Source organism: Heptranchias perlo, chromosome 15 (genome assembly GCF_035084215.1).
Source record: "Heptranchias perlo isolate sHepPer1 chromosome 15, sHepPer1.hap1, whole genome shotgun sequence".
Lineage (NCBI taxonomy): Eukaryota > Metazoa > Chordata > Chondrichthyes > Hexanchiformes > Hexanchidae > Heptranchias > Heptranchias perlo.
Genome location: NC_090339.1, coordinates 25973372 through 25998937, shown reverse-complemented (window position 1 = coordinate 25998937; position 25566 = coordinate 25973372). Strand labels below are relative to the sequence as shown.

At 42.5% G+C, this 25566-nt stretch overlaps 1 protein-coding gene across 2 annotated transcripts in view; it reads right to left on the bottom strand.

Moving 5' to 3' along the window:
- Nucleotides 1–1977: 1977 nt before the first annotated feature.
- The window catches only part of mpp1 (MAGUK p55 scaffold protein 1), a 52729-nt gene continuing 29140 nt past the window's right edge, over nucleotides 1978–25566 (bottom strand). For both annotated transcript variants that reach the window (XM_067996949.1, XM_067996950.1), the window contains 10 exons: nucleotides 20587–20665; nucleotides 19223–19308; nucleotides 18404–18472; nucleotides 15012–15205; nucleotides 12006–12115; nucleotides 10752–10832; nucleotides 10229–10309; nucleotides 7966–8171; nucleotides 6639–6722; nucleotides 1978–2509 (listed from right to left, as the gene is read on the bottom strand). In XM_067996949.1, the coding sequence (XP_067853050.1) occupies nucleotides 2333–2509; nucleotides 6639–6722; nucleotides 7966–8171; nucleotides 10229–10309; nucleotides 10752–10832; nucleotides 12006–12115; nucleotides 15012–15205; nucleotides 18404–18472; nucleotides 19223–19308; nucleotides 20587–20665 (1167 nt within the window). In that variant the 3' untranslated portion in view covers nucleotides 1978–2332. The remainder of the gene's footprint in view (nucleotides 2510–6638; nucleotides 6723–7965; nucleotides 8172–10228; nucleotides 10310–10751; nucleotides 10833–12005; nucleotides 12116–15011; nucleotides 15206–18403; nucleotides 18473–19222; nucleotides 19309–20586; nucleotides 20666–25566) is intronic.

The window sequence follows — 25566 nt, the reverse complement described above, 5'->3', positions numbered from 1 at the left end:
CAAGTACTTATTCCTTGAAGGCCATGATTGAATCTGCCTCCACCACTCGCTCGGGCAGTGCATTCCAGATCCTAACCACTCGCTGTATAAAAAAAAATTTCCTCATACCACCTTTGGTTCTTTTGTCAATCACTTTAAATCTATGCCCTCTGGTTCTTGACCCTTCCGCCAATGGGAACAGTTTCTCTCTATCCACTCTGTCTAGACCCTTCATGATTTTGAACACCGCTATCAAATCTCCTCTCAATCGTCTCTGTTCCAAGGAGAACAATCCCAGCTTCTCCAGTCTATCCATGTAATTTAAGTCCCTCATCCCTGGAATCATTCTAGTAAATCTCTTATGCACCCTTTCTAACGCCTTCACATCCTTCCTAAAGTGCAGTGCCCAGAACTGGACACAATACTCCAGTTGTGGCTGAACCAGTGTTTAATAAAGGTTCATCATGACTTCCTTCCTTTTGTACTCTATGCCTCTATTTATAAAGCCCAGGACCCTGTATGCTTTTTTAACCGCTTTCTCAACCTGCCCTGCCACCTTCAACGATCCCTCGGGCTTTAATTTTGCTAACAAGTCTATTATGTGGTAATTTATCAAATGTCTTCTAAAGTCCATATACACATCAACAGCAATATCCTCATCAACCCTCTCCGATACTTCATCAAAGAATTCAATCAAATTAGTCAAACACGATTTTCCTTTAACAAATCCGTCTTAGTTCTGGTCATGCAGCAGACTGAGGTGGATATGTAACTGATTAATTCATCAGATATTAGGCTTGATGTAAACACTAAAATCACCAAGTGTCTGCAGTCAAAAATTTAACACTCTGAAATTGCACCTGAGCTGTGGTGGGCCAAATGGCAGCATTGCTATTCGGTATAAGCCAATTTGATGGCCTGTTGTACTCGCTGACTGAGTCTGGCCTCCACAGCCGCTTAGAGGCATAGCTAGTTCATCAGTCCAAGACTGTGGAGTAATTCTGCAAGTACTTGAATATTCCCGGAGCTGCTGCGCCTCATCAAAAATCTATATAATTTACTCCAGCAATTCCCCGAGTAGGTAAATGCCTTTATTCAAATAACTAGCATTTCCAATTGGCGAGAAAATTACATAACTCGGCACTATCTTTTAGTCTTACAGTTAAATGTTTAGCACCTAAAATCTTGTATCAAAATTCAAGAAATTGAATAGAGGATTAGAGCACTCACTGCTGAGACACAAACCTCAGCAGTTGGTATGGTGAAACGGTAGGCGAATGCTGGACATGACCTTACAGGGAGGTCATGCCTGAATGTCTTAAACCCATCCTCTCAGCTGCAGTTCTGGCTGGGGAGGGGGGTGGGGAGAGGATCTGAATTTTGAGGGTATTCATTAACCCAAAGATCTGTGCAAATCCCATTCTTGAACCTGCTGGTGGAATTGTGATGCCTATTTAAACATGCGGTGCCTGTTTGTTCTCTGTATATTGTGTAAGTGCTGCAATATTCAATTGTGTATGAGCTATAATAAGACAGAATGGTGCACAAATAGCAGCGGAGAAGGGGGAAGCAAAAATATAGAATTCCAGTGGTAATGGACAACTGTAAAGTCAATAAGTTAGGTGAAGGGGCATTAAAAGCATGAGAGTTTGCATTGCAGCATCAGGGATGTTCACTTCATCTGTGAAGCTGGATGGAGTGAATGATCTCTGTTCAGTCTCCCTGTAATTCTAAATGAAGACTGCAATCTGTCTACAAGACATAGTCACTCCTTGGTGTGGATAATGTCTGTACATTTGTTATGTGCGGAATAGCTTAGCCCATCCTATTGGTGATCTGAACAACCTTTCTCCTGTGCTGCTTAGTTAGGGACCAGTAGATTTCCATGGAGTTGCTTCATTGTTCATGCATGTCTGTCGAGACACGGTGCTGTTTGTTTTTGTTCATTAAAATGGTTTCACAAGCTGACTACACAACAAATGATAATTTCAACAAAGCCATGGGGGATGCAAATTTACTAAAATACCAGGCCGTGTAGATTACAGGGATAAATATAGGCAGTTTGTGTTTGGTTGTAGAAGAGTAAGTTTAAGACAAATGAAGGTTATATACTGAGCAACACAGCCAAAGTATTGAGGAACTTGTTTGTAAGTATCCCATTAGTAAACAGTCCTTGTTTTACAAGTGACGGCTGTGGAGAATGATGTACAAATGGAATGGACTCATAACAAGCTAATGTGCATTTTTTTAGTTTAAAAATGGCAGGCTCCAAACTGCATTCTGATTTGGGATTAAATGTATTCTAAAAAGTACATGAATATTTGATTTGCTGTATCCATTTTGATACAGTTGACTAGTAGACCCATGACACAGGCACCCATTGTGCTGTAGTGCATGCACTTTCAATTGCTTCCACCAGGTTTTGCACTGTATCTTCAAGTTCATTGTTAACCAGTGTCAGGTCAAACCAGTGTCCATAGGTATGCTGAAGGATTTCTGATTCCTTTTGGATCTTCTTGAGAGATTCAGCCTGAAAAAGAGGACATTGATTTGTTGTAAAGATGTGTTCAGTGTGGAACTGAGCCATACTCACCAGAAAAATTCCCAATCTATTGTTTAATTGATCTCTGCTAGGATGTGACAATTGTTTTCAGTTTCCCCTAGCCCAGGGTAAAGAATAATCAGCCAGAGTTTCAACTTCATTTACTGCCCTGCTTACATCTTTTGGCGAGGATAAGATTGAACTTGGCGGTGATACCTTCCAGAGGCAAATAACCTGGCAGAAGTCAGCCATGATTAGTCACTTGAACAAAGTATCAGAGTTACACAGAGGGTTGTGAATCTTTGGAATTCTCTACCCCAGAGTGTTGCGGATGCTGAGTCGTTGAGTATATTCAAGTCTGAGATAGATAGATTCTTGGACTCTAGGGAATCAAGGGATATGGAGATCAGGCAGAAAAGTAGAGTTTAGGTAGAAGATCAGCCGTATGGCCTACTCCTGCTCCTATTTTTTTATGTCCTTATGTTCTTACCACTTTCAGGAAAGAGTACTTATCAAGGCTAGATCTCATTTCTAAGACACGGAGGTTCATTTTTGAGATATCGGGAAAGTTTCCCCTTTTAGATAGCTTGTGCAATACGTTACTTAGGCATAAAGTATCATCAATCAATTTCTGTATTAAATATTAAAAATGGTGTGGCCTGTTATTCCATTTTTAAAAAAGGCCCATGTCAATACATCCTATGGATTTTTCCATGTTAATTGTGTCCATACCTGGTGATGCCTGCCTCACACTTCTAGCAGCATTTCCCCATTAATGTGATGGCTTAAACTTTGAAGCAATGCGAGCTCTCTGCAATCGCAGGCTTTGGACACTGGGTGGTGTTGAGATAAGATTTCTGCTGGCTCGGGCTCCGGGCTGTTTTTCTCTCCAGGTTAAATTTAATTTTTGAACTTTATTTTCTTCAGGTTTTCCTCTCTCCCACTTACAGTCTCACTCCTATAGTTGGGTTCTTGACCTTAGCCTCTTTGCTTCTCCCCTACCTAACTGCTGTGGTGCCATTTAAACTCAGTGGTGGCTCATATTTCTATTGTATGAGATCTACGGCCCGATCTTGAATCTGCGTTGGCCTCTTGCTCTGCCGAGCTCCATTATATCCCCGCCTGCCTCACCCTGCTACAGCAACTCCGTCCCTTGCCATTGTCAGCAGCAAGTATTGCCTGCTCAGGCTGTTAGTTGGCAGCATTCACTCCCTGTCTCTGCCGCACCTCCCAACATTTCTCTTAAAAACCACTTTGTCCCCAGGATAAAACGACAAGAGCACAGCTGGCGGGAAGAGCAGCTGGACTCCCATCAGGAGCGGGGTCTCAGCACAGACCAGGAACAAAGGTAAAACCTATTCCACAATGATATGAAGGTTTTAGGGACAAAATTACTAACCTGCAAGTGTCTTGTTTTGAACCCTGGTACAGAAGGGAGGTTGATGTGGATACAAATGGGCAACTTTCCCCAACTCCACTTTAGTTGAGGTATATGAACATAAATCTTACTAAATGTCAAAAATTAATTTTAGTGGAATAATGGACCAGACTGACTCATCTGGGTCATTACCATCTCCATAAGACCATAAGAGATAGGAGCAGGAGTAGGCCATTCGGCCCCTCAAGCCTGCTCCACCATTCAATGAGATCATGGCTGATCTGATTTTTACCTCAACTCCATGCTCCCGCCTTTTCTCCATATCCTTTGACTCCCTTGCTGATTAAAAATTTGTCTAACTCAGCCTTGAATGTATTCAATGACTCAGTCTCCACAGCTTTTGGGGTAAATAATTCCAAAGATTCACGACCCTCTGGGAGAAGAGATTCCTCCTCATTTCCGTCTTAAACAGGCGACCCCTTATTCTGAGACTATGCCCCCTAGTTTTAGATTCCCCCATGAGGGGTAACATCCTCTCAGCATCTACCCTAGCGAGTCCCCTCAGAATCTTGTATGTTTCAATAAGGTCTCCTCTCATTCTTCTAAACTCCAATGAGTATAGACCCAACCTATTCAATCTTTCCTCATAAGACAACCCTTCCATACCCGGAATCAACCTAGTGAACCTTCTCTGAACTGCCTCCAATGCAAGTATGTCCTTCCTTAAATAAGGGCACCAGAACTGTACGCAGTACTCCAGGTATGGTCTCACCAGCACCCTGTACAGTTGTAGCATGACTTCCCTGCTTTTATACTCCATCCCCCTAGAAATAAAGGCCAATATTCTGTTTGCCTTCCAAATTACCTGCTGCACCTGTATGTGACTTTTTGTGTTTCATGTACGAGGACACCCAGATCCCTCTACCGCAGCATTTTGTAGTATTTCTCCATTCAAATAATATTTTGCTTTTTTATTTTTCTTCCCAAAGTGGATGACTTCACATTTTCCCATATTATGTTCCATCTGCCAAATTTTTGCCCTTTCACTTAACCTGTCAATATCCCTTTGCAGACACTTTGTGTCCTCATCGCAACTTGCTTTTCCACCTATCTTTATATCATCAACAAATTTGGCCACAAGACACTCTGTTCCTTCATCCAAGTCATTGATATATATTGTAAATAGTTGAGGCCCCAGCACTGAGCCCTGCGGCACCCCACTGGTTACAGATTGCCATTTTGAAAATGACCCTTTTATCCCGACTCTTTGTTTTCTGTTAGTTAGCCAAACCTCTATCCATGCCAGTATATTACCCCCAACACCATGAGCTCTTATCTTGTGCAGTAATCTTTTATGTGGCACCTTATCGAATGCCTTTTGGAAATCAAAATATACTGCATCCATTGGTTCCCCTTTATCCACCCTGCCCGTTACTTCCTCAAAGAACTGTAATAAATTTGTCAGACATGATTTCCCTTTCATAAAACCATGTTGACTCTCCTTGATTGTATTATGAGTCTCCAAATGTCCTGCTACTACTTCCTTAATAATGGATTCTAGCACTTTCCCAATGACAGATGTTAGGCTAACTGGTCTATAGTTACCTGCTTTCTGTCTCACTCCCTTCTTGAATAGGGGTGTTATGTTTGCGGTTTTCCAATCCGCTGGGACCTTTCCAGAATCTAGTGAATTCTGGAAGATTACAACCAATGCATCCACTATCTCTGTAGCCACTTCCTTTAAGACCCTTGGATGCAAGCCATCAGGTCCAGGGGACCTGTTAGCCTTGAGACCCATTAGTTTACCTAGTACTTTTTCTCTAGTGATAGTGATTGTTTTTAGTTCCTCTCTCCCTTTGCCCCTTGATTTTCTACAATTATTGGTATATTATTAGTGTCTTCTACTGTGAAGACAGATACAAAATATCTGTTCAATCACTTATTTCTCACCCACTTCATTATCTTCTCTGATTTTGTTACAGTCTAATTTGGAATTTTTTTTGTGATTTTGCCTCCACGCCAGGTTAGGGAGTGAATCTGGGAATATATTCCCCCACCCAACAGCAGTACTAGTCACACTTTATAACCTGTTTTTTTAGTTTATGTGTTTTCTATTCGTTGTATATATGAAAAAGGACAGGATGAATGACTTTAAAATGGGGACCCAATTATGTCTGGGCACTGGGTTCCACCCTCTAACCCTGCTTCAACTGAAAGCTGCACCTATTTTTGAGTCCCAATGTGCAACACAGGAGATTGAATAGTATATTAAAATATTTTACCCCACTGCTCTTCTAAAGATACTGCCTCATGGTGGGAGATTTGGGGAGTAACCTGGTAGAATCCACAAGCAGGATCCGTGGCTGATGCTTTTTTCCCCCATTCCCTAGGAGGGGGTGCCAATACCATTATTGCCACTGAGATCAGCACACCCTGGGGATTGAATACAAAACCTTTCTGGTGTATGTAGCTAAAACACTTCTGTTTCCATAAATATGGTAAAAATCTCTGAGGATTCACAGACATCTATTGCAATGACCACAAGACAATGGCAACGGTTTTGTTCCCTCACTTGGACCTAATTATTTTAAGGACTTGTAATCTCTCACTTTGTTTCTAAAAATGCTTCAGTTACCAGATAGCACCTCTCCCAAACTGACAGTAGTATCTCCAGATTCTGAAAGCTCTCGAAATAACTCTATTGCCTTAGACAGCTGAGCTCAGCACAAATCTCCTTACCTGATTGCCTGGCTGAGTAGTAGAGGGAGCAGCAATGAATACCACCAGTGGTGCAAACTCTGCTGTTCTGAGAACCTTCAGGGCCTGGCAATAAATGGAATGCATGCAACGTTAGTACAGTGCATTGATATATGGCAGAATGTGACTGATTTTGCAAGATACATAACCACATTTTGTTTAAAATCATGGCCAGTGATTTTTGTGCAGGTTGGGGAGTGTGGTGCAGTTGCAGTTGAAATTCTACTTCATAAACTCGGAAAATAAATTTGGTGGTAGCACTCTCACCTCTGAGTCAGAAGATTGTGGGTTTAAGTCACAATCCAGAGACTTGAACACTTAATCTAGGCTGACACTTCAGTGCAGTACTGAGGGAGTGCACACAGGAGATGTGTGCATTCCCTCAGTGGCCCCATCTGCCCTCTCAGATGGATGTAAAAGATCCCATGGTGCTATTTCAAAGAAGAGCGGGGTTAGTTCTCCACAATGGCCTGGCCAACATTTATCCTTCAATCAACAGCACTAGAAACAAATTATATTTTGAAGCCTGTAGTCCATTTTACATCAGCATCACAGGATTATTCTCTGCGGGTAATCCTCATCCTGTTGAGTTGGTAGATGAAACTCGCGATTTAATGTTCAAATGTGGACCCGATCCCACACATAGAGTCCGATAATACGATGATAGCAGCCCAATGTGTAGAAGCACTTTGGGCACCTACTCCGTGGAGAAACAAGCGTGGAGGCTCATGACATCCACACCCCATGTGGTCAGCAAGCACAAAGGAGTCAGTGTATGAACTTATACTCTAGGCTCATTAGGTCTCCCACTTTCACTTAAGATAGGTGCCCACCCCGTAATGTGGCTTTAATGTCTGATCAGTGCTCCAGTCACGCAGCACGCATTTAGTAGAGTATTGAAGGGGGAGGCTGCTTTTTAAGTTTTAAAAAATATATATAAATTCTGCCCTTTGCACCCCTGGCACTAGTTCCTCTTGGAAAAGTACCTGGCACGCAGTGGGCAACCAATAACCCTTCACTGGCGTCTGATTGTACAATCTGCCATGAGAGACATGCACAGAGCGCTGGCAAATCATTTAAATGAGCTGACCTCAGTAGCGTGCAAGGTCAACTCTTCCATGGGTGGATGGTGGTGCTGCATAGAGGCTGTATTATCTGCCCCATGGAGTCCAAACTGCTGTATTCAATAACTTAATTAGTGGGTATGTCAGGAGGGGAAAGCATTGGTGCCAGTGCATATATTCTTGCTGAATGTATCTCAGTCAGTCAGAAACTATTGGTGATCCTCTACATTATTGTTGGAACATACCTGGGGCTCGATATCCACCACTGCAATTTTGCCCTGGCCTTGGTTGATCTTGCGGATTGTCTCCAGCTTTGTTCCAAACATGGCCCCTTGGAAGCTCCCATACTCTAGGAATTCATTAGAGGTGATGTTCTTCACCATGTCCTCATTGGAAATAAAGTAGTAGTTCTTTCCATCTTCTTCATCTTTCTTTGGTGACCTGGAGGTGTCTAGTAGAGGAGGAAAGAATATTTTATAGTAGGTTCATTACTGTTTTGGGGACAGAGCTAGGTTTCTGTTGTTGCTAGTAATTATTGGTCAGACTGGGAGTTCATCATTTGAACCTTAAAGTAAAATACCTCCATCCCTGGTTTATTGCTGCATGGGAAACTAGCCAATAATCTTGCATTTTAAGTTACTTTAGGGTGAAAGCGTTGGACTCCTGACATCAAGTTGCAATCCAGTCTCATATTTTGCATAGAAGGTTTGTTTTGCTAGTCCCAATTAGGTTATTTGTGGTGAAGCCTCACGGGTCACAGAGATAAGTACGGATGAGAGAGGTCATTCAGCTCATCTAATGAATTCATTTGTACTTAGGTTTGTTTTGTCACCTTTCTTGAAAAAAGCTACCACACTCTCTTATTTCCAATATAGTGGGAACTTTCCTGTATTCATTGACTCCCTCAGCACTTTGTAGATTTCATGTCTAGTTTCACTTAGTCCTCTCGGGTAGTTGCATCTGTACCTAGGAATATATTGCTTTTGAGCCCCTTAAGTGTGCAAAGGAATTTGAATTGAGAAGTTCCACAGGTTGAGTACTGAATGATTCCTCAGTGAAATTATTCATGTAGATGGAGTTTGAGAAGTTCCACAATAAAGGAATAAAACCCTATGCTCCTCAAAAGCAGTCCCAAGTGTTTTAACCTATGAGGCAAAAGGTTTACTCCCAGTGTATCCTTCAGTTGTGGTTGGCTCTATATCAGATGTACTGAAGTATATCCATCAACAACTATCACAGAGTACTTCTCCTGGTGGAACACATTGCAGACCATGAAGTTGCTTTGGGCAGTGCACTGTTGATACTCTCAATGTAGGAGCATGGTTGATTTCTAATTTATCTCCAGGCATGGCTTACTGAGGTCCTAAAGCAAGAAAAACAGCTTTTGGGGACCCAGTCAAGGAAATGTAGCTTCTCAGCAAACATCAAAACCTCAGTGCAATCCCTGACATATATCTGCAAGGCCTAATGGACTTCAGGTCCAAAAATTTTCCTATGCAATTATTCTACACATGAGAATAGCTCAGCACTCCTGCTCCCCAACTATGATGCAGATCACTTATATCCTTCACTCTGACATTTCTTAGAATCGTGTGACAACTGGACGTACATTTTGTGCGACACTACTTGGTAAAGTTCTTAACTTTACTTTGAATGGGGTCCTGTTTCTTAAAATGAACGTCTTGTATCAGTCCAAAAGTGCCCTTATCAGGGAGAGCTTGGACTGGGATTCTTTGTAGCAGCAGGGTACTGACTTCTGCCTCCCAGAACCCTGACCTATTTTCCTGGGTTGTGGTCTTTATAGATGCAGGGTGGGATGCATGCTACTGCAAGGCAGAAAAATCCCAGCAGTGGGACCACTGCAGCACCAGAGGAGGTGGCTGGATATTTAAGGGGATGGAGAATTGGCCTCTGAGCTATTGGGACAGCTAGAACTTTGTTTTTCAAAGTAGAAAATATTATTATGTGTCTGTGATAAGTTATCGAAAGGGGCAATTAACCCATCATAGTGTTTTATCATGATATGCCTGTGGTATATTATACCAACAATATTTACAAAATCCTTTGTGATTCATATTTTCATTTTTTTTAGCTCTAACTTGTAAAATCTCTGGTCCATATTTGGATAACACTAAATCATGGACACAGATTACTACAAATAACAGTAATTGTTATTCTTTGGGTCATGTAATTATCAGCAAAAATATAGCTTCTGGATCTTGGGGTAGTGTTTGCTTACATGAATTGCTGAAAATCCATTGTGAGAGAAGACAGTTCTATAAAATACCAAAGATTGTAACAGATAGCAATGAAAATAGCACTACTTGGCTTAAAATATATTTGAATGGGACTGAGCAGGGTTCAGGCAGAGGGACTTGTACTCTCCTCCTGATGAATAGATGCAATGAATAGTGGTCTCTATGAATAGACATTGCAACTAAGTTGTATTCACTCTAACAGCAATAATACTATCGTTGTGTCTCCTGTATCCTTCTGCATGGCACTTACGTGGAATTGGATAAGCAAACTTGTCTGAGTGTTTAGTAATCAGAGCATTTTTGATGTGACTTCGACCAACTCCGTTAGCCCCTACAAATAAACAAAATGAGAAGCATTTCAGTACGCTAGTGAGCATTAGTAAATGTAATGCTTTGCAGCAGAGTGTTCTCTCATTTGTGTTGAGTTTACCTTTTCTATGTGATTGGTCTAACAATAATGAAACAAAATACATGGTGGGAGAGCCAGTTGGGCACTTTATAAATTCTCACAGGGTTCAGCATACAAGCTAACATGAAAACAAATTGCCACTGCACACATAACAAGGACTGCATGTCTCCTTTCTCTTCCATCAGCTATACAAGTGAGGATTCTAGTGGGCCAGAGTATGGTTTTCCTGATATAGTAAACTTTCCAATTAAGCAAAACTATAATTAATATTTAATAAGAGTCTGGTAATCCTCCAAAACAGACAGGAAATATCTGTATAATGCGATTTTAAGAATTCAGTTTACTGTTAACCACCATTGCTCACCTAGAAGCACAAGGGTCTTTCTGTTGAATGCAGGGAGTCGTACAACTTCTTCATACGAGACTAGGTCAAGCCGATCAAAGACTGTGGATAAACGTTGAATCCAAGAGTTATAAATTTGAACTATAATAAAGTGATAGCTATCACTGTGGTGTAGCAACAACAGCTATAGTTCAGTAGTACTGTGACACCAGCTCGGAATACACAGTAGTAATACCATCTCTCTGTGTACACAGTAGTAATACCATCTCTCTGTGTACACAGTAGTAATACCATCTCTCTGTGTACACAGCAGTAATACCATCTCTCTGTGTACACAGCAGTAATGCTATCTCTCTGTGTACACAGCAGTAATACCATCTCTCTGTGTACACAGCAGTAATGCCATCTCTCTGTACAATGCAATAATACCATCTCTCAGTGTACACAGCAGTAATGCCATCTCTCTGTGTACACAGCAGTAATGCCATCTCTCTGTGTACACAGCAGTAATGCCATCTCTCTGTGTACACAGCAGTAATGCCATCTGTGTGTACACAGCAGTAATGCCATCTCTCTGTGTACACAGCAGTAATGCCATTTCTCTGTGTACGCAGCAGTAATGCCATCTCTCTGTACACAGCAGTAATGCCATCTGTCTGTGTACACAGCAGTAATGCCATCTGTCTGTGTACACAGCAGTAATGCCATCTGTCTGTGTACACAGCAGTAATGCCATCTCTCTGTGTACACAGCTGTAATGCCATCTCTCTGTGTACACAGCAGTAATGCCATCTATCTGTGTACACAGCAGTAATGCCATCTCACTGTGTACACAGCAGTAATACCATCTCTCTGTGTACACAGCAGTAATATCATCTCTCTGTGTACACAGCAGTAATACCATCTCTCATTGTACAAAGCAGTAATACCACTTCTCAGTGTACACAGTAGTAACACTAGCTCTCAGTGTGTAGCAATAATACCAACTTTGTGTCTACTGCAATAATATCAGCTCAGTATCCAATACATTTTATTAGGACATAGGGAGCTGACCATCTGACTACAGCCATAACAGTAAAATCAGTCCACTGCTGGAAAAGCATTTTTTTAAAGTTTACATCTTTCACTTGTTCATTATTTTGTTCTTGTCTTTAGATCCCACACACCACACTCCATTCCTTGATCAAGAAGGTGAACAGAGAAGGCAGGAAACGTTCCCAGTGTACCCCAAACATTAACAAACAATGCCACATAAACAGCGACGGGGATTCATACTTGCACTGTGCTTGGCCAGATACTTGTCTTTACACTGCTTTTTCTTCTTCCCAAACACGCCGCAGCCTGATGTAACATCCTGATTAGCTGAATTCCTATTGGCCACCCGCCTGTAATAGTACAGATAAGCAAAGAATAACATTAAGAGTGTGATGCCTCTCATTTGCCTGTTACTTAGACAGTGTCTGTTACTGGGTAAAGTGCACGTGCCTGAGAAACATTTCCCTGTGGTCTTCAGGTGTGATGATTTTAACCAGTTACACTGATTTTACTCCATTTCGTCTCACAAGGAATAACAAGCTTTAAGAGTTTACAATTGAAGTACAATAGGGTCAATGCTGCAGTCTCACAGAAATTAATTTTAATGAACAGAAAATCATAGGCTATTTGTTTATGATTTCTCATGCTCCTTATGCAAGCTGGGAGTGTGGAATTGGCCTTCACTTTGGTTCCTCTGGGGTAAATATTCCTATGCTTATTATGTTCTAAGAATGTGTTTATGATTTCAGCAGAAATACTGATCAGAAGAAATTTTCATAAATGCACTTACGATGTCACAACACACGGAGACCAGAGGAATTTATATCCCCAGATGTTTATACGACTGTTAGAATTTTAATAGAGTGCTTTCATGATGCAATAAGGTGCTAGGATTGATCAACCTCCTTTGTATTCTCTTGCTTTCTCTCATTCTCCAACAAGAGGATTGCTGGGAATTATTGGCACAATGGAGATGTCGGTGTAATATTTGCCTTGGGTATGTGTTGTACATCTATAACCAGTGTGTGCATCCTATACCCATAGGAACGTTAGAACAAGAGTAGACCACTCAGTCCCTCAAGCCTGTTCTGCCATTCATTTAGATCCTGGCTGATCTGTACCTCAACTCCATTTACCCACCTTTGATTATATCCCTTAATACCCTTACCTAATAAAAATCTGTCGATCTCAATCTTAAAAATGTCCAATGATCCAGCATCCACAGCCTTCTGGAGGCGAGAATTCCAGATTCCCACTATCCTTTGTGTGGAGAAAGTGCTTCCTGATTTTACTCCTGAGTGGCCTAGCTCTAATTTTAAGATTATGCCCCCTTGTTCCAGATACCCCCACCAAAGGAACTAGCTTCTCTGTATCTACTCTATCGAATACTTTGATCATTTTAAACACTGGATCACCCCTCAACGTTCTAAACTCAAGGGAATACAAGCCTAGTCTATGCAACCTGTCCTCATAATTTAACTCTTTTAGCCCAGGTATCAATCTGGTGAATTGGCGCTGTACCGCCTCCAAGGCCAATATTTTCTGCCTGAGGTGTGGTGCCCAAAACTGAATGCAGTACTCCAGTTGGGGCCTGACCAAAGTTCTGAACAACTGAAGCATAACTTTCTCTCCTTTGTATTCCAGCCCTCTTGAGGTAAAGGCCAACATTCAATTAGCCCTTTTGATTACTTTTAATAATGTTCTTACATAGATAGAATTACATAGATTGCATAGCACAGAAACAGGCCATTTGGCCCAACAGGTCCATGTCAATGTTTATGCACAACACGAGCCTCCTCCCTCCTTCATCTAACCTTATTAACATATCCTTCTATTCCTTTCTCCCTCATGTGTTTATCTAGCTTCCCCTTAAATGCATCAACTAGTTGCTCTTACAAAGAGCCGGCATGGGTTTAATAGGCCGAATGGCCTCCTTCTGTGCTGTAACTATTCTGTGATTCTATGAACTACTCCTTGTGGTAGCGAGTTCCAGATTCTAACCACTCTCTGGGTAAAGAAGTTTCTTCTGAATTCCCTATTGGATTTATTAGTGACTATCCTATATTTATGGAACCTAGTTTTGATCTCCCCTGCAACTGGAAACATCTTCTCTTTGTCAACCCTATCAAACCCTTTCATAATCTTAAAGACCTCTATCAGGTCACCCCTCAACTTTTTCTTTTCTTCTTCAAAGCAGAGGTGTCCAATCCCGCCTACCCCCACCTTGTTAGCAGACCACATCCACTTCCCACGCTCAAATGGTTTGAGGGGTAGCTCTTGATTTAAAAAACAATTGCACCAAAAAATCCGCCCACAGAAATGGCTGATCTGCTAATGGGGAATGAAACAGGCATTCACTGGGGATGCAGTGGGCTGACACCCGCCTCCCACACCCTCCGGAATGGCTCCCTCCAGCCGGAATCTCTGTTGTGTATTCCTGAGGCAAGAATGATGAACAATACCGTATGAACCCAATACATGTAGTACGGTACTTATAATGGTAGAAAAGCAAGCTTGCAACTAATAGAAACTTTATTACTGTTTAGCTCATTTACCTAATGGATTGAATAGAAATTAAAGTTATTAAACTCTCATTATTAAGAAGCTTGTATAACATAGGAGGGAGAGATAGCAAGGGATAGAAGTGTAAAAAGTGAGAGTGAGATTCAAATGCAGGAGGAGAGTGAGATTCAAATGCAGGAGGAGAGTGAGATACAAATGCAGGAGGAGAGTGAGATACAAATGCAGGAGGAGAGTGAGATACAAATGCAGGAGGAGAGTGAGATTCAAATGCAGGAGGAGAGTGAGATTCAAATGCAGGAGGAGAGTGAGATTCAAATGCAGGAGTTGAAACAGCAAGAGACGGAAATGGAAGACCAGAAAGTGAGAGAGGTGCAAGAGGACAGAGAGCTAAAAACAGAACTAAAGGAGAGAAAGAGAGAGGAATGTTAGACGGGAGAGGGCGAGATAGAACTAACAGAGGATGGAGCAAGAGACAGAAGTGAAGAAGGTGGAACTAACACGATCCAATGACTCCAAGTAGCACAAGATAGACTCTGAGTTGGATGTGGTGTTTAATTATGACTCTGTCTGACTCAAAAATATTTTAAACGTACGTAGCTTACTCGTTCGCTGTGGCATATAAATACAACCCACAGCTCCAAAAGGATAAATACCACTACTTTAAAGTAATTGATATTCTCTCCAATTCTATCATTCTTTTATCTTGGTAAGAATAGAGCATACCATTCCTGCAGTTCTGGGGAGGGTATTAGTCCGGTTGTTTTGCCTGAGTTTTCCACAGTGCCCTGCCACCAGTTGGGATCATCCTTACTGATTATCTTGATGATGTCACCAGTCTTAAATTTTAATCCAGCCTCCTTGCATGGGATAAGATCATCCTTCTTTGGGTCATAATCAAACTGAGCTCGCATGTACATCTGAAAATGAAAGAAAAAAAATCAATCAGTTCTGGACCCTGAATGAATATTGCACGCATTGCACAACCAGTGCTGTTTTGGGGTATGTTCTCTATTCATTTAATCTTCTCAGAATATTGTAAATTAAGATCCTTAGTATTTGCCCAAATGACTCAGTGGGTAACCTAAATGCCCTCTGTGGAGCTGAACCATACTGGTCAATAAAGTCCGGTTTCAGTCCTCGGTCTGTGCTGAGTTAGTTGATCTCAACAGGAGAGGTACCGTAAATGACCTCAGCATCCCTTGGCTAGGAAAAGGAGAAAACCAAATAAGCCAAGGTTTCTGCTGCTGATCACTATCCAGTGATTCCTGCTGGAATCCGCATCTGCGGATGTTGGGTATGGATAATATTGGGTTCAGCCGTGATGGTCCCCATGGTTAAATTATTTGCCGACACTTACTGTCTTTGCTTGCACAGGGTCACTTAGGCAAGCTACCAGTGGATGGCCAGCATCTATGGAATGTATTTCACCCTAAGGACCTTCAGGTGCAAAGCAAATTGAAGGGAAAAATTCTTCACATCGTATTAATGATATTAGTCATTAATATCAAGCATGTCTGTCTGTTTCAAAACCAAATAAAAATGATGAGTAGATTAAGCCTCTGACCAGCAAGAGGAGACCAGGCAAAGCACAGTTACCCCCTAACATTTCTCTCCTCAGCTATAACAGGATAATAACTTCTTGCTGAATCTCATTTACATTATCCACAAATGTTGCATACCTATTAGTTAATACTGATAGGAGCAGTTTTCTCAGATAGTTATAACTGTACGCTGGTAAAAGGGTTGCTCTAAGCATTGAAAACTAACATCTAACAGGGGTCTGCTAAAACTAAAATACCCTCTAAGAGAGCCTAGCAGCAATGATAAAAGTGGGTTAAGTGAGATACACCAATGTCACTGTGGTTCCGGGACCAATGGGGTGAAATGGAAAGAATGGCAGCGTCTAGCAGAAGAGGATTTAGAGGCAATATTCACCTTTCATGGTATTGGCTGATTAGAACTTATGGCCTGTGAAGCAAAAACCAGTGAGAGACACTCAATTCAACAACAAATACACACATCTGCCTCAAAGATATACATAGCTATTCCATAAACAGCTAAGATTAGGTTTAGTTGGTAATTGCATTGCATGGCTTGATTGCGAGCCTTTTTAGACCAGGAAGATCTCAGGTTTTGTACTTGGTTTGTACTGGGTTATGTGATGTTAGCCTGCAGAGTGTGAGTGATACAGTGTCCCTGGGCTTAGAGGAAATAAATCAGAAAAGGTTCCCACTCCTGATCACTTACCTGATGACATGGCTGGAACGTGCGCATATGCAGACTTTGGATTAAGACTAGATTAGACTCAGTTGCAATGTCCCGCAAAGTCAAATAACTTGATGACATTCACTTTACACTTAAAGAATGACCATTTAGGTGAGGTACCCAAGGGTAGCCTGCACCTGTAGGATCTTCAGTAAAAGAGCGGAAAAACCTGAGGAATTGGTGCAGACCACTAGAAGGTCCACTGACTCTCCTTCATTAGTATATATAGTAATGAATGCATAAGTGACCACCACCCATTTATATGTTCTTAGGGCAGGGAAAACAAGTACTGGAATTACCAGCAATTCTTTTGAGAGATCTTGAAGGCATTGACCCTTGCTGGGGCACCTCACCCAAGTTGCCATTATTCATGTGAGAACCTGACAGCAAGGTATTTAACTATGGAGAATGTCACAACTATGAATAATCCTGTCCTTACCTGCTATCCATGCACTGGATAGTGACACAAAGCCAGATCATATGGCTGCTTTTCCTTCCCCAATGTAGCGCCTCTACCTTTGTTCCAGTCGAGACCGCCTAACTCAACAAAAACTAGTGATCAAACTGGAACATTCCTGATCTCCATGAGTCTGATATGGCAGGATTGAAAACCTGCAAGCCTTTGATCCAGGTGTAAATTCATAGCATCTGACCTCTGGCACAGACCCTACCAATGTTTTTGAGTTCAAGAAAAGGACACCTAATTTAAATACTGATGGGAGATGCCCGCACAACTATGGGCATATCTTGGGCATCCACTTAACTAGAGAGGCCAGGATTTACGGCCTAGGGTGCTGGGTCAGGGGGTGGGGGCATTCCCTGAAAGAAGCTTTGGATCCACCCATTGGACCCCTTTATAAAAGGGCTGAATGTAAATCATTTTCATCTTCAAGGATCCAGCTAAGTGCCATGCCAGGCCCCACATCCACCGGTTGGTAGGCTGGTTGGTATGCCTGCTTCCACTTGGTGTACAGGTTCTCAGCCTGGGAGTCCAAAGCCACGCCCCCATATATGTTAATGTCCTTGTTTTGGGACGAGCAGAGCCTCCGTTCCCAGCAAGGTCCATTGAATATTGCTGGAGACCTGTGGTATCAGGGCCCTGCCATAATTTGCAGTTCCTCTGCTGGACCCTTGCTGGACTGACATCTGAAGTGCATCAGAAGGGCTGTGGATTTTTTGCCCTGGCATCTTTACCTATAAGCCTTTGGGAACACCCAGGCCACTCTGATTTATAGAAGAAATGGGATGGATTATTGAGAGTAGTTATGTAGCAGATGGAAAAATTGTTTCTCAACACTATATTTAAGATGAATCTTAGCACCAGGTGTGTGCGCATGCAGGTATTCACGTACACTCGTGCACGTGCATGTCCAGAAAGGGGAACATCGGTGTCTGCATGTGCGCCCACAAGGTTTCAGTGGTTCATTTTTTTCCAACCCTACTGCCTCAAGCTCTGTCTCACTTGTACAGTCACTGTACACACAGGTAACAGTCAACTAATTTAGCTCGAGGGGTAAGGACTGTGTGGGTTCCTTCGGCTTCGTAGATTTTTAAAAAAAAATTATATATTTTAAATCGCTTTTGTTTCTCCATGAAACATGTAACTCACAGCACAGGAGATCGCTGCTGTTGTTGGGAACCAATCAGAGTTAAGTTTTATGATTATTTTTAAAAGGAAGAAATGTAAAGATCTGTACCTAATGTAACGTGTCAATGGTTCCCCCAACTATATACAACTCCTTTTTACTAATAAAATTAAAATATGCAGGCAGGTCAACCATGAGAAAGACTTAAAAGAATCAGAGATTATAAGTACGGATTTAAGCTTCGCATATGGGGAACTCACTCACCTCAAAGGACAAAGGGTTGCAATGGTAGTTGGACTGAACCTGTAAGGTGATGGTTCCCTTCATTTCTTTCTGTAATATAAACAGGAAGAAATTTATCTAAATGGACAGCTCCTCTTAAACGGAGTGAGACAAACTGCCTTCCTTACAAGCAGGTCTGTTAAACAGCAAGTATATATTAAAGATAAAGTCCATTCATCATAACCTGCTACTCAGTTCCATCATACTTCAATAACACATTGTTACACGGAATCTGTTTGCCACCTAATTACGTTTACATATATTCATATACATCAAGGTCGCTCAGTGTGTCTACGCTTTATTACCAATTTTTCCATACATCTATCCTTATATCTCCATCGGTGTGTGTCCATTCTATTGAGAACTCTGATAATAGAATCAAGTTTATTTTGCTTTGCTCTAATATTTTGCCTTAATCTTCAACCTCAGAGGAGCATCCCCTATTGCAGGGGTGTTACATTTCCATTGTCACACTAGGCATTCTGATGGGATGGTCTTTGAGGAAGACTGCTGAGTTAATTGTGGGTGAAGGAGAAGAAATCATCAAAGCTTGGGCTCCTGTTCACTATCCAGTGAAACTGGCTAGAAAATGAATGTGTGGATGCATACTGTGGATCCACACCCACTAGGAGTTTGGTTGAGAACCAAATTAATTTCATCTATAACCATTCCGCCGAACAGAGAGGAGACTTTCACCCCATCAGTCTGAATAGCACATTATTTTAATGTTGTGTAAAAATATTGCTGATGTTTGAGGGTTTGTTTTGAATTGGGCTGGACTCTGTAGAGCTCAGTACTTACCAGCAATGACTGTAGCTGCTCCACTGTTTGATTTGCTGCACTCTTACCATTTATTTCCAGAATTTCATCACCAACATGGAGTGTGCCTGTTGATTCAAGAAAACGGACACATTTGCAACATCACTGGGCTATGCAAACACACTTGAGGGCTGAGTGACTCAGTGAAGCAGAGACCTGCACTCTCATGTCATTGCAGAAGACACAAGACAGATTCCAGTTTTCTGTGAGGCAGGACGACCACACTCCCTGTCACTTCAGATGCAGGGCTGAATACAGCTTTTAATAAGACATGGGAGTCTGCACCTTTCTGTTACTACGATAGATGCAGGGCTGAACCCTGGCTTCAGTGAGGCAGGAGGTCTGCACTCAAAAGATGCAGGGCTACACCCTGCAATAGGTACAGGGCCGAATCCATCTGTCAGTGAGGCACTCTTCTCTCACCATGGTGGACGAAGGTTGAATCCAACCTTCAGTGAGGCAGAGTATCTGCACTTGCCTGTTATTGGCTTACAACCTATAAAACAATGGTCTGAGAGAGGAGACACCCATCACATTTTTCTAGGCTGGATTTAAAGCCGGTCTCAAAAAAGAAAAACAGAATGCCCGCCCACTTTGCCACCCAAAAACCTTTTGCAGCATTTATTGATTTATTCAATACACAAAAACTTTGGAAAATGCACAGGTTAACTAAGTGGCTGCTGTAATCTGGGACTACAAGTTTGCATCCTGTAACATTCACTTCTCCTCCCTCACAACAGTATAACAATCACAGTACTGCACATCATGCCATCAACTTTGTCCAACTTTTCCTAGCATGCCCTCTCCCTAATCACTTCTCTGCCAATAATGAGAATCCAAATGTACTTGCACTAGTAGAATTAATAGGTTAATCTCCCTTGATGGCTCAGCAAGCGTATTCAGTAAGCAGCTGATCTACAAAAACCCCAAAGGCCTTGAATTCAGTGCCGAGTCAGTATTGAGTTAACTAATCTCAGTTGGGTTGGCTGAAGAGTGCAGCAATTGGTTTCAGCTTTCCCTGGGTTAGGGATGGAAAATCAACCAGGGTTTCTGCTTCTAACCTGGTATGTGAATGTCAGGTGAGTACAGGATTAGACACGGCAGTGGAATAGCCTGCCCCACTGTCAAGGTCCACCCATGAAGCTAGACCACTTAGACGAGGTACTGGAGGGTACCCAAATGCCGATGGAACTGTACCGCAGCAAGATGAGAGAAGAAAATGGGTGAGGGAACAAAATTCTGAAATATTTAACGGTCAGGTTTCTCATTCAGGTTTCTCATGAAATGGTGGGAATGTAACCAGCGTGTTGGAAGAGGAAATGGCAGCATCTGCGAGGGTTTCACACCTTGCCTATGAATCATCCCTCCGTGCAGGATCCTCCCGATGACACAGCGTCCCTTGTCATTCAGTTTCAGAGTAATTCCCTGTGGATACAAAAAATGAAAATTAAATATCTCTCCAAATGGCAAAGTGCGTGAATCAGCAAACTGGCATCAAAGTACTAAAGTGACATCAGAGTACTAAAGGAAGTGGCCCTGGAAATAGTGGATGCATTGGTGGTCATCTTCCAAAATTCTATAGACTCTGGAACAGTTCCTACAGATTGGAGGGTGGCAAATGTAACCCCACTATTTAAAAAAGGAGGGAGAGAAAAAACAGGGAATTACAGACCAGTTAGCCTAACATCAGTAGTGGGGAAAATGCTCAAGTCTATTATAAAGGATGTGATAACAGAACACTTGGAAGGCATTAATGGGATTGGACAAAGTCAGCATGGGTTTATGAAAGGGAAATCATGCTTAACAAATCTACTGGAGTTTTTTTGAGGAGGTAACTAGTAGGATAGATAGGGGAGAACCAGTGGATGTGGTGTATTTGGATTTTCAGAAGGCTTTTGATAAGGTCCCACACAAGAGGTTAGTGTGCAAAATTAAAGCACATGGGATTGGGGAGAATATACTGGCATGGATTGAGAATTCGCTGACAGACAGGAAACAGAGAGTAGAAATAAATGGGTCTTTTTCCGGGTGGCAGGTGGTGACTAGTGGGGTACCACAGGGATCAGTGCTTGGGCCCCAGCTATTCACAATATATATCAATGATTTGGATGAGGGAACGGAATGTAACATTTCCAAGTTTGCAGACGACACAAAGCTGGGGTGGAATGTGAGCTGTGAGGAGGATGCAAAGAGGCTCCAATGTGATTTAGACAAGTTGGGTGAGTCGGCAAGAACATGGCAGATGCAGTATAACGTGGATAAATGTGAGGTTATCCACTTTGGTTGTAAAAACAGAAAGACAGATTATTATCTGAATGGTGATAGATTGGGAAAAGGGGAGGTGCAACGAGACCTGGGTGTCCTTGTACACCAGTTGCTGAAAGCGAGCATTCAGGTGCAGCAAGCAATTAGGAAGGCGAATGGTATGTTGGCGTTCATTTCAAGAGGATTTGAGTACAGGAACAGGGATGTCTTACTGCAGTTGTACAGGGCCTTGGTGAGACCACATCTGGAGTATTGTGTGCAGTTTTGGTCTCCTTATCTGAGGAAGGATGTCCTTGCCATGGAGGGAGTGCAACGAAGGTTTACCAGACTGATTCCTGGGATGGCAAGACTGACGTATGAGGAGAGATTGGGTCGACTAGGCCTATATTCACTAGAGTTTAGAAGAATGAGAGGTGATCTCATCGAAACATATAAAATTCTAACAGGTCTAGACAGACTAGATGCAGGGAGGATGTTCCCAATGGCTGGGGAGTCCAGAACCGGGGGTCACAGTCTCAGGATACGGGGTATGCCAATTAGAACCGAGATGAGGAGAAATTTCTTCACTCAGAGGGTGGTGAACCTGTGGAATTCTCTACTACAGATGGTAGTGGAGGCCAAGTCATTAGATGTATTCAAGAAGGAGATAGATATATTTCTTAATGCTAAAGGGATCGAGGGATATGGGGGAAAAGTGGGAACAGGGTACTGAGTCAGACGATCAGCCATAATCATTTTGAATGGCGGAGCAGGCCCGAAGGGCGAATGGCCTACTCTTGCTCCTATTTTCTATGTTTCTATGTTTCTAAAATGTAGAGTGCAAGTAATATTCTTGCACCACAATAAGGACTATGTGCCTGAGCATGAGAGTGTGCGTGTGTGTCTGTACATCACACACCATGCTAATACTTTAGTAGTTGTACTGTGAGTGTGACAGTATGATGTTTATTGGAAAGAGAAGCAATGGATGCACAGGCCAGCATGGTGAAAGCAGGGCTGGATCACAAGTGAACTGTAGAAGTCTATTGCTAATCCTCTAAGAAACTCCTTGAGTGCAGATTACCAGCAGCCGGTCATTACCTGAGTAGAGGATCACTTGATTCAATTGAGACCATATCTGGATAGGGTAACCAAGTTGGCTGTTTTTTGTTGGTCACAATATTACAGGATTGAAGATCTGCAGCTTGTCAAAAGTTTCATCAAAAGCCTTCACACAAGGAAGGCCCTTCTGCCTACTTAGCTCATCCATCTAGAAAGACTCTACAGTCCCCTCATTTACAGCATCCAAATGTTTCTTTAATTCTTTGAGTTTTTGTCTCCATTACCTCATTCATAAATCCATTCCATGTGTTGACCACTCTCTGCATGATAAAAAAACTGGTACCCCATTCCAGGAGTTTAATTTGAAGCAGCATTCTGTGTTTACTTTTGCTATACTGTTTACTCTATTTTATGCCTCTTTGAGGTGTCCTCCGAGTCACCTCCTTCGAGGCAAAAGATCCTACGTTTCTTTGGTCTATCCTTATCATTCGGACCTCTGAAGTTTCAGGGAAAAGTTTTCCCCAAACTTTTTCCTCTTATCTCTCCTTTCCTGGAGGAGTAACTAATGCTGGGATACAATTCCATGGTGTCTTGCTTTAGTGACCATTGTTGATGTGTAAGCCTGGACAGTAAGTGGCAAGCTATTTAAGTCTGGAGATCATCGCAGCTGAGCCAGATCTTTTCCTTGCCCCATGGCGACATTCTCTCACTTCCAGTAGGGGTCACTATGAAGCAATCATTTCTTCGTCCAAGCAAGGATATTGAGTTGGTTGTAGATTCTCAATCAATGCCTGCCCGAGATTTGCTAACTCAACACAGACTAATGACTGAAGCTGGGACTTCTGTAGATTGTGTGGCTCAATATGGCAGCAGGTGGCTCATTTACTCATTGAGCCATCAGGCTTCACACAAATGTTTAATAGCTATTGTGACCATGCACTGCACTTATTTTAAATATATTTTAATATGTTTCAGGTGAAATTCTTGGAAGTTTCATCCAGCCCAGTCGTAAGCTGAGGTTGTTATAGTTCCTGGGTACTGGGAGGTCCTACTCTTAAAGGGCTTTTACTTTTGCTGCTTTTGTAATTTTGATCCCAGACAGTGATGTCTATGCATCAGTTCCCCACATTTCTATTGCTAAACCTGGCTCATTGATCTCAATAGTGGAATTGTAGACCCAAATTGTCATGAGTCATAGACAGCACTCTCCAGCAATCCAAACTGTAGGAACTCTAAAAGTAAAAGTATCATTATTGTAACTTAATCGTTGACCATCATAAAAGTTACTCATCAATGGAGCGATCTTATTACAAAGTTATCACTGGTGTCTTATTAATCCAATTTAAAGGTGAATGTTTGTCTCGGGGCTAATGTCGTATAACCAATGAAAGTTCTAAAAGGCATCACTTGAACAATCTCTAAATTGAATTAAAATGAAAGAAGTGAAACCTTTGATCTCGACAGTCTGAATGTGCAGCCTAAGCACAGAACCAGGGAGGTATCAGGAATTTGTCTTTGGTTGGTTGCTCTCCTTTTTACAAAGCTGAGTCAAGTCTCCAACAAGTCACATGTATTCCAGTTTCAACTTCATTACATTAAAAGCTCAGCAGGCTCCCCTAATAGCTCAGTCAGTTAAAACAGTGCCTGAACCACACAATCAGAAAGGTTCCAGGTTTGATCGTTGCTCTCTGCTGCACTAACTAATCTCAGCCAGGGTAGCAACAGGACCTCAGTGCCCCTTGTTTACAATGGTGGATGGAGAATTATGTAGAGTTTACAATGTTGATCGCTGACCAATGACTTCTGCAGGTATGTGCTGAGGACAAGATCGGGCTTGTCTGTGATTTCCTCCCTGCCTATGGTCAATAGACTGCCTATTACCGTCTAGGCTGTCAAATGAAGCAAGGCCAATTGGGAGAGTCAGTGCCTTAACAACAACCGCAATTGCATTTACATAAGGTCTTTAATATAGCAAAACATCCCAGGACACTTCACAGTTGGGGGTCATAACTGAACAAGAGTAGGAAGGGATTAAGGGAGGGGGCTGACTACACTGCCAGAGAGATACATTTTAAAAAGGACTTTGAAGGTGGGAGAGATGTAATAAAGATGAAAGAGTTTAAGGAGAGAGTTCCAGAATATAGGCACAAGATGGCTGAAGGTAGAGCAGAGAGAGGAGGAGTCTGAACAGTACATCAGATGATGTGGGTCTGGCCCATTCCCCACAACTCCGCCGTCACAGTCACCCGAGCTATCTTCCACTTTGTCTGGAGGTCCAAGGTAGAACGCGTCCGCAGGGCCACCATGTACTAGACCCCAGACAAAGAGGGGAAGAGCATCCCCAATGCCGCCCTGATCCTGATGGCCACCTTTGTGTGTGGCTGCCTTAGGAATGTATAGACCCCCAGTACGCAAACACCAAGTATCACTACATGCTGGGTTTCTACCTGTCCAACACACTGAGAAGGCTGAGTCTGGCCACGTTGGCTGAGCATGCGCAGGACATCCCGTCCAGCTGGACCATCACCCCACACCCGTCCCAGGTGGAGAAGTTCCTGAGGAGAAACCCCTTCGACCACAAGGCCGTCAGACAGTGGTCGACTCAAAACATTCTCAGAGTCCTACAAGGAACTGAAAGGGTGGACTCGATCGGTTTCTTCCCCGACCAGACAGTCGATGCAATTTGGCAGAATGTCTCGTCGCTGGAACTGACCAATAGGCACCAGGATGTAACCTGGATGGTGGTAAGAAAGGCCTTTCCCTGTGCGGTCCTTCCAACACGCACGGAACCACAGCGCCACTGCGAGCTGCCCTCGAGGCTGTGGCAGGGAGGAGACCGTCTTCCACCTCCTGATGGGCTGCCCCTTTGCACAGAAGGTGTGGAGAGAGATGAGTTGGTATCTGTCCCGGTTCATCTCAAACAGCTCGGTAACACAGGACGCTGTGCTCTATGGACTGTTGCCCAGGACACACACGAGACAGATATCAACCTGCGGCTGGAAGACCATCAACCCAGTGAA